An 8,628-nucleotide genomic window follows, 5' to 3' on the forward strand; every position below is an offset into this window, starting at 1 on the left:
ATCATAAATGGTAAACGGTGATTCGACGGGGTGAATACGCGTTTACAATATTGTTGTGGCTGTTTTATGGGAATGTTAAGAAGCGGAGATAAAGTGGCGAACTGTTGAAGGGGAGGGAAATTTGTTAAGTATGATTTGTTTTGCTCGGGGAAAGAAGGAAACGAGGTAATAGAGGGGAATTAGTAAAAATGGAAGAGGTCTCGGTGCTGTTTAAAACGAACGGAGTAGGTAAATTGCGTAATACTTGGGTGATATTATTCTTCATGGAAATAAGACGGGGATAAATTATTCTCGTTTTGGAGGCAAAGAAATTATAATTGGAGCACATTGCGTTGAAGTGAGACGACGACGCGGCGTACCGTACGGGGAGAAAATTTCCCATGAGCGTATTTCATTATCATATCACTCCGTGACTACGCGAGAAGTCTCCTCTCGCTAGAACACTCATGCAAGTTTTTATTCTAATTAACCGTAGTGTATTCTTGAGAGCGGTTGTGAATTGTTGGTGGTATCGCGTTGCAAGAAATTTCACCGGTCATTTAATCTTTTTACGTTATACTATGTCGGCTACAAGTTGAAAACGCCTGCATTGTACGCTTATCTTTTTCCCACAGGTAATGTGGATCGTTGCATCGTTGAGATTGCTCGTTGGTGCTTCTGGTTTCGTGTAATTTTCCGATTTAATTATTCCAGCTTTAATTTCATAGAATCTCCTACTCGCTGATCTTCTAATGTTACCCTAAACGCGTGCAATTTTCATGAAATATTGTTGCAAACAATCGAATTGAATGTTTCGTAATAAAGGGTTGTTGCTGCGAGCGTGATTGCGCTTGCTAACGAGGATAACGAACGTGAGGAGAATATACCGATACACTTAGGATTATAATTTATTCGACTTTATTATGTACATCATTTTTCAACCTACGCGAACATCTTCAGCTCGCTGAGAAACACTCTCATCCTCTCTCGAAGTTCGTCCGCGTACCTCAACGCGGACTCGTCCACCTGAACGTCCTCCATCAGAAGCTCACAGTCCAAGTGTCTGTCGTCACAGGCTCTGTGGTGATGCTTGAGAACATCCTCTGGATCGAAATGATGAGCTCGCCTAGTGGACGGGTTCAAGGTGGTCAACGCGTAGTGATTGTGCACCGTTAAAGCTCGCCTCGTTGAGACGAAACTCTTCACCGAGTCGCCTTCAGGCGAGATGCAAGCTGTCCTAACTGTGTCCAGGTAATCGAGGTCACCTAAGAAATTGGTCGAGTTGAGATCGACGGTGGTGACACGGTCGGTGAGATTCTTGGCTTGCATCTCCGGGAAGAAGTACGCGTTTCTAACAGCGTACGAGGCGAAATCCTTGAAACTTCTACCCAGTTTGATCCTCTCGTCGAGCAACAGTTCGAACCAGTTCTTCCTTCGTGCTGGAACGATCGCCTCGTCGATGTCGATAGGTAGCACGAACTCTGATCGATGAAGATTATCGTAGAAACAGTGATTGTACGGTATCAGCTCCATTCGTCTTTTGATCCAGATGTCCTCGCTGAGAAACCGCCTTCTGGCGTTCTTCTCGTTGGGTAGATCGCCAGGTAGAGTGAGATTGAACCATCTGATCACGTTGGATCGTTCGTACAGCCTCAACACCCTGAGCACGTTCTTGTGCACGTTGAACACGTAGAAGTAGAAGAGCTCGGCGCCTAGTATACGGTGGAGCTCGACGAACGCGACGATCTTGGAGGAGATGTCCTCCTCGAAGTCCAGCCCCTTGATGCACAACGTGAACTGCCTGCGTCGTTCCTCGTTTCTATCCTCCGTGTTTATCGCTAAACTATGACTAGCATTCTGGTGGCAGGGATCCAGGCCTACGTGAACCCTGGCTGGCTCGATCGCCGCGTCAGGAGGTAATTGACAGCCGACGAGAATCCCCGCGTAGCTGTCCACTGTCTCGCCCCATTCTTCCAACCAAATCGTCGACACCAACGCCTCCACGCTGACTGCTCTGCCTCGATCCTCCTCCTCGTACCTGGACAACGAACAGAAGCAAAAAAGTCGTGGATGAATATTGGGGACGTCGTTGAACGAGGTCAACGAAGATTTGATTTTTCGACGATAGAAGCTTAGTTTCGTGAATGGATTTGCATGATCGTTTGGTAATTTTGTTGGACAATGAGGAAAGTTTGACGGAAGCAAGAAGTTTGATTAAAACGGCTGTCCATGGAGGATGGGTTGGGAACTGGTTTAGTCTTATCGGATGAGAAATATTATCGAAGCTGATTAGAGGAAATGTGTTACTCTGTTTAAAAAGTTGAAGGGGAAATAAAATCAAATGGAAATTTTTCAGTTTTGAAGCAATATCTGTTTGGTACCCTTTGAAATAATCTCCATTGCATGTAATACACTTACAGCAATGGTTATTCCAATCTTCTGGGATGGCTCTTAGCTCATTTAGCTAATTTTGTTTTATCGCGTCAATCAGGATGACGTTAGTCGAGCTTGTGCTAAAAAATTCGCGGACAAAAATCAAACTGAGCGTTATTGTAAATTCGTTTTTTGCAGATGAAATCATGCAAACGTCTCGTGATATGATAATCGATACATAGTAAATTGAGCGGACGAACCAGTTTCTCCAGGAACTTTCTGAACAGAGTAGTATTGCGTCACGGTGTTACGTCAACGCTCCGATGTAAGAGAAGAATGAAACGATGCAGCTTTGGAAGGTCCATACAACAGGGAGAGGAGGGAGTCAGAGGGACAGAGTTGAAAAGATTAAGACGAATCGAAGGCGTGAATCCGTCCCGGAAAAATGTCTCACCAAACGGTGCAGAAAAGGCCAGAGGTCGGCAGAGGTCCACGTTTAACGCCAATCACCCTCAGGCTCGGATAACCGGCCACTCTTAGGTCCAAGTGGGCGCTGTACAGGAAGAGCTGTCCGGGGATTGTCTCGAGCCACTTCGCGTCGGCTAACTTGAACGTATTTAACGTCGTTCCGTACGTTCCATTACCGTCGCACTCCTTGGAGGGTCTGTAATCGAGTGCCAATCTCCGCGCCCACGAGTAAGCCACGATGCTTCTTGTGCCCGGGGGTTCGCCACCTGGAAAATGTGTCAGGGAGATTGAGACCGTGATACTAGCGTGACGCATGCTACGCTCTCCTCATTAACGCGGAAGCAGCGCGAGCTTTTCGGCTAATTAATTCGAGACGAGCCACGTGCACGCGTCGTGGCTTATTAATTGGAAAGCTACGTCGCGTGAAACACTGAGCGGCTGTACTTTTTGAATGTTTCTTAGGAGCACGAAATTCTTCCGACGGATAACTAGGAGATTCTCTTTGTTCTCGTTTCTGTTCAAACTAACCTTCCGTGAACGATTTCGCGCGAATACAGTATAGATTTATTAATATGGCTAATTTTCTAGGTGGTTGTGTATGCTTTATCGCATCGCGATTTTTTTTTTTTTTCTTTTTTGCCAGGTTATCTTGTGTGTGAATCTTACAGTGGTTGGGGAGACGTCTCCCCGAAACCTGTATGTAACAAGTATAATTATTTAGGTTTTGTTAGTCACGTAACTGGTATACTGTTTCAACGAGGAAAGCTTTCAAAAACCTCTGTAATGCATGGGCCATTTTGAAGGAATAGTGTTCTCTAGGGTTCTGCTAACGTGAACTGGATCCTAGACTTTGCTATGGAAAACAATTTAGCCTGCCTTAAGACGCAATACGCTTTGTGGGTGGTATTTACATTAAGAGGCTCGCTTAACGTTGCAAACGTTACGCACAGTTTATGAGTTACATCCTGGAGGTAGGATCTCTCCTCGGTAACGACTCGAAACGGGACAATTTCTCGGTAGCTAACGCGTTAACGTTTTTTGCGATATTATGCCTGCCGTCGTTAATTAATTTGGTTGGGAAGCCGGACCCCACGCGTAGACTAGACGGTGTCATCGTACGCCGCGGAATAGAGAAAGGCACACACCGGCCTAGAAGACGGTTCGAGGATGTTCGACCGGACGGAAGCATTGCGTCATCGAGAGAGGCCGGATGCGGTACACCGTGAATACGTTTGCGTGTCACTGGACACGGATCGTGTCATGTTGGAATCGTTCTACCTATAACTCCACCGTAATTTCCTTAATTCCTGTCCCAAAGCACGTCGATCCGCGTCACTGACCTCGGACGAGAGCGTCGATTAGTTATATATACAGAATTTCAATTGCACCGTTCTTTAATTGGCCACTAATAGCAAAGTGCGCTTCGACTGCGTACACAGCGGTGGAAAACTCGTTTCACGCGAAGTCACGAACGGCCAAGAGTCACGACTACTTGCGGCTCTAGCCATATTTCCGTTTCTTTTGCCACGGCGATCGATTCGTTTAATGAATTCAACGGTGAAATACGCCATTTATTCACGCACGTAGAACCGCCGGTTGACAGTCCCACGCGACCTGCTCCGCGACATTTAATCGGTGCTCATTGAGAACGAGAGGTGCTTGGGGAGAGGCTGTTCTTAATTATCTTGTGACTCTTGAGAATGTGGTGGTTTTTCGGTTTCCTCGAGTTTTGAAAATTCCAACTGTTTTTACTTTCTTCGACAGGGGAGATGTTTCTTGAAATGTGGAGAATAAGTGTTGCACCTTTTTTAGTTTTTTATTTTAGTTTTGAGAGTTCTTTATATTTTTAACCTGGGAATTTCTTTCTGGAACTGTGTTTTACTGTGAGGTTGAGATTTTTTTTTAATTTAGTAATATAGTAAATTCTATATACGTTAAAGAGCATAGTCCCTCAAATTTTAATACAATTTTTAATTTTTCGCAATTCACATAGACGTGAAATAATCTCTCTTTATTAAACCTCGAAATCAATATTCCTCATCTATAATCTCTCTACGATAACGAAAGCGACACTCGTAATATTCCTAGTAGAACACGCACCCACTAAAATTGCTCATAAATTAACGAGCGCGACTGGCCAGGCCGGGCCCGAGGATCATGAAGCGAAAGGAAGGCACGTTTACTACCGATATTTCATCCTTTTCTCCCAGCTCTATCATTCGCTTAACCATGTAGCCCGTAGTCCCGCAGCATCCCACGTGCACACATAAAATATCCATTTTCCGTTAATCCTCGAATTAAAGCAGCCTCGCCGGCCAATTAAAACCCTTGCCCCACGAGCAACGCGATTCCACGCGGTCGTCTCGATCCCGCGCTCTCTACGCCGTGTAAAACAATTTGTTCCGTTCGAGCGAGACGCCGATATCCCGTGCCGTGTACCGTCGTTAAAAGTTGTGTCTACGCTTGACCCAACGACCGCGTATTACGCTGATGCCGCGTACCATCTAAGCCTGCCCTTTACCAGTTACGCTTCCTCCTTTCCCTCGGCGACGTATTAGCTGCTTTACGAGAAAGCAGAAACGTTGCGACTGCGTAAGATCCGAGAGAAAAGACCGGGAGAAGAGCACGTATGAAGAAAATCGGTGGCGCGTTTTCAGCGTTGATCGCAGGATACTTTCTGTGAAGTAATTGGGTGTATATTGTAAGAAGGAAGGGGTGTTACAGGGAAGTCGAGGCGATCGTTGGCTGAATCGGGCTGTAAATTACGTCACCTAATGAAGTCGCTACCGCCAAGGAACCGTGTAAAGATTTGTGTCCACGATAAGCCCGTGTCACCGCTCCGCGGTTGATTTACGGCCCCACGGGGCAGCTTTTTGCACGCGATTCTGACCAAGTCGATTTCGATGCTTTTCTCAGGGAATTATCTCGAATGGTACCCGGTGACAGGGCTCGTTAACGTTTCAAGCTAATTTAGTGGAGAAAAGTTGCTCTGGTTCAAAATTCACCGATTTACTGCTTAACCCTTTGAGTTGAGAATTTCTTTTTTGAAAAAAAAAAAAAAAAAAAAAAAAAAAATGGGAATTATTTTTAAAAAAATTTCTGGTTTATTAAGTTAAGGAGAGAATCTGATGGTTCTACTTGGGATAAAATCTGTAAAAAAGAATCTCTCTGTGAGATACGAAGAAGATTTTGAATCTACCGAGTCAGAAATTCCAGAATATAAACCGGAGATTCTCGTTATTCAGCTACACTGACTACGAACTGCAACATTGAACCTACGTTGAGCTTCACAGGGATCCTTCTCATTCAAGCACATTGGTTGCAAAATATAACCCACAATTTACATTCATTTACTGGTACAACAGCTTATTCAAACGGGAATCTAGCGTCTTATTCAAAGGGAAACTTGGTATACGTTGGAATGGCCGCGATTAAGCGTAATCGCTCGAACTATGAATTAATGGCCGGCTAGAAACGCGCGCGGAATTTTCCTATTCTTTGTCGGCTGTGGCTAATGCTGGGAAAGTATTCGTCGGTAGGAAATAGTGCGAACAGTACGGCACAAATCTCTACTAAACTCCGAACGGGATAATCGTAGCACGTGAGAATTGCCTCGTGTGACTGCAGACCCTTCTTCTCGCCCGTACATCAATCGCTGTGTCAGCGAAAGGATTCAACCACCTCTCGTCACTTTTACTTTCGCTCGGAGCTTTTTTCTCCTCGTGTCAGCCAGAAACGGCTTTCCGTTGAAATTACGACCGTTGTAAAAGCGGAATTTACGATTTAATAAAGATGCCGCGTAATTATGATCCCATGGATGCTATATATCGAGAGTATAATCTGATTTCAGGTTACACGCTTTTAATATATCATTCTGACCTACTGAATTTTTACATCGAGTATAAATCTCCGGTTTAACTCTTCGAATCGTCAGCAATTTTTCCTTCCTTTTTCCCTCGTTTTCTTGACTTTCATTTCGGAGTTAATATCATCGAATTTTCCCTGAATTTTGTTACTTGGCATTTTTCTATGAGCGAATGTGTACAATTTGAAGGGATATTTTGATGGACTCGAGAAAATTTCGTTCGATTCTATGGAAGAATTTGAAGTTCTTTATCATTTCCAATATCCAACGCTATTTCCAAACTGTCACCGTGCTTCGAGGCGACGTTGTTTGTTCCTAGTGAAACTGTTCGAAATAAAGTTCTATCGGCATTGGAATGATACATACATACGTCGTATGGAATTTACGGCATCTTTCTCAAAGTCCACGATCGACCGATCAAAAAACTTATAAATCTCCCCCGTGATGCCCAGACCCGGGTACTTAGACTTTAGACTGCTTTGATATGCAAATACGCAGATATAGGAGAAGATAAAAGTTGAGCATTTGCATATTTAAAGAAGCTGTTATCGATGATCTTTGACTCGGTGGTTTTCATACGAGGAATATAAATTTAAGATACCTGTAGGGGGGACTCATTTGCTGCAAGCCTAGTGAAATATTGCTTTCGAGACAAAGCAAAACAAACGTTGTTTGCTGGGCTAGGTATTCCAATAAGAATACACGCAGCCTCCCCCCAGTCTGCAGGTAGACACTCATCGATTGTCACAGAACTTTCAAATTCAATTACCTGAACGCACTTTTGGAAACTTACGATAAATTACCCGACGATAGAAAATTCAGCAGTGACTCGGGTCTGTGTCCTAATTATTTTCTAATCAATAAACAATCGATGCAATTGTCGTTAACCTTTTTCACCGAAAATTATCACACTGGCGAGTTTGAATTTTTGGTCGAAAATGTAAATCGAATTGAATTCCACGAAATTGTCCTATTTAAACTATCGAGGCTATCAGTTGCAAAGTTTACCCTAACCAGTTGAAACTAAAGTGGCTCGATAGGGAGTCGAAGGACGCAGAATGGTCCGTGTCTAATCGGGCAGCGTGAAAGTAGAAAAAGGAGAAAAGAAGGGGGCATTGTTAGGTGGCAAAGGCGCGTTAGTGGGTACGGGTTGCGAACCGTTCAGCGATAACGAAAGGGCAAGGGTCGCGCGCTGCTGGAGGCGAAGGAGCGCGGCAACGAAGAAAATTGCTTACCAGGCGTGGGAGGAGGATCCGCCGGTGGATCCGGGAGTTGAGGCGGTGAATCGAGCAGAGTCAACACGCACAACGCGGTGACCAGCACAGCGACTAGGCCCACTCTGCATAGCCTCCTGGTGCCTGCGACCGACATATTCGCTCTTGGTCCCCCTTTTCGTCCTCGTAATCCGAGGCCGTTCGACTTTGGATCACCTGGCAAACCTCGAAACGCTCTCGGACCGATCCATGTTTCCACTCGCGATTTGCAATTCAATTCTAAGGGGATTCCAGACCGAGGAATCCTCCTTGGAGAGATCAGAGTTCGTCGGAGAAAACGAACGCGACTAGCCGCCCCCGTGAGCTATTCTGCGACAATGACGACGATGAGAAACGAGGATGACGAGGATTGCGGCGCGCGACTAGGAAGCATCGAACAACGTTGTTGTTTTTCACCTCGATTCACCATCGGATTTACCGGCACGTGTAATTGTAATGGAATGTACGCATTTGGATAAGACCTGGATTCTGGTTTTGAATTAAATCGATCGGTGAATGAGTAACGCATCGGTGGTGACCGGCGCGAATTCACAGCGATGCCAGTGAGGATCGATCAGCGGGATCAGGCTTTTCTGGTTCCCCCGACTCCGCTGTTTTGCATAACACGCTCTGCTACACTTTCATCGCTCTTAACGCTTCTCCTCGCGGATTCTAATGATCTGCTAGAGG

At 45.1% G+C, this 8,628-nt stretch overlaps 1 protein-coding gene across 1 annotated transcript; it reads right to left on the bottom strand.

Annotated features, from left to right (window-relative positions):
• Window positions 1-921: 921 nt before the first annotated feature.
• Window positions 922-8,056, bottom strand: LOC108576819. The gene is made up of 3 exons (XM_017939880.1): window positions 7,921-8,056; window positions 2,807-3,086; window positions 922-2,017 (listed from the first exon to the last, which is right to left on the bottom strand). The coding sequence occupies exons 1-3, from the start codon at window positions 8,054-8,056 to the stop codon at window positions 922-924; spliced, it is 1,512 nt and encodes a 503-aa protein (XP_017795369.1).
• Between the last annotated feature and the right edge of the window lie 572 nt (window positions 8,057-8,628).

This window comes from Habropoda laboriosa, unplaced genomic scaffold (genome assembly GCF_001263275.1).
Source record: "Habropoda laboriosa isolate 0110345459 unplaced genomic scaffold, ASM126327v1 scaffold556, whole genome shotgun sequence".
Lineage (NCBI taxonomy): Eukaryota > Metazoa > Arthropoda > Insecta > Hymenoptera > Apidae > Habropoda > Habropoda laboriosa.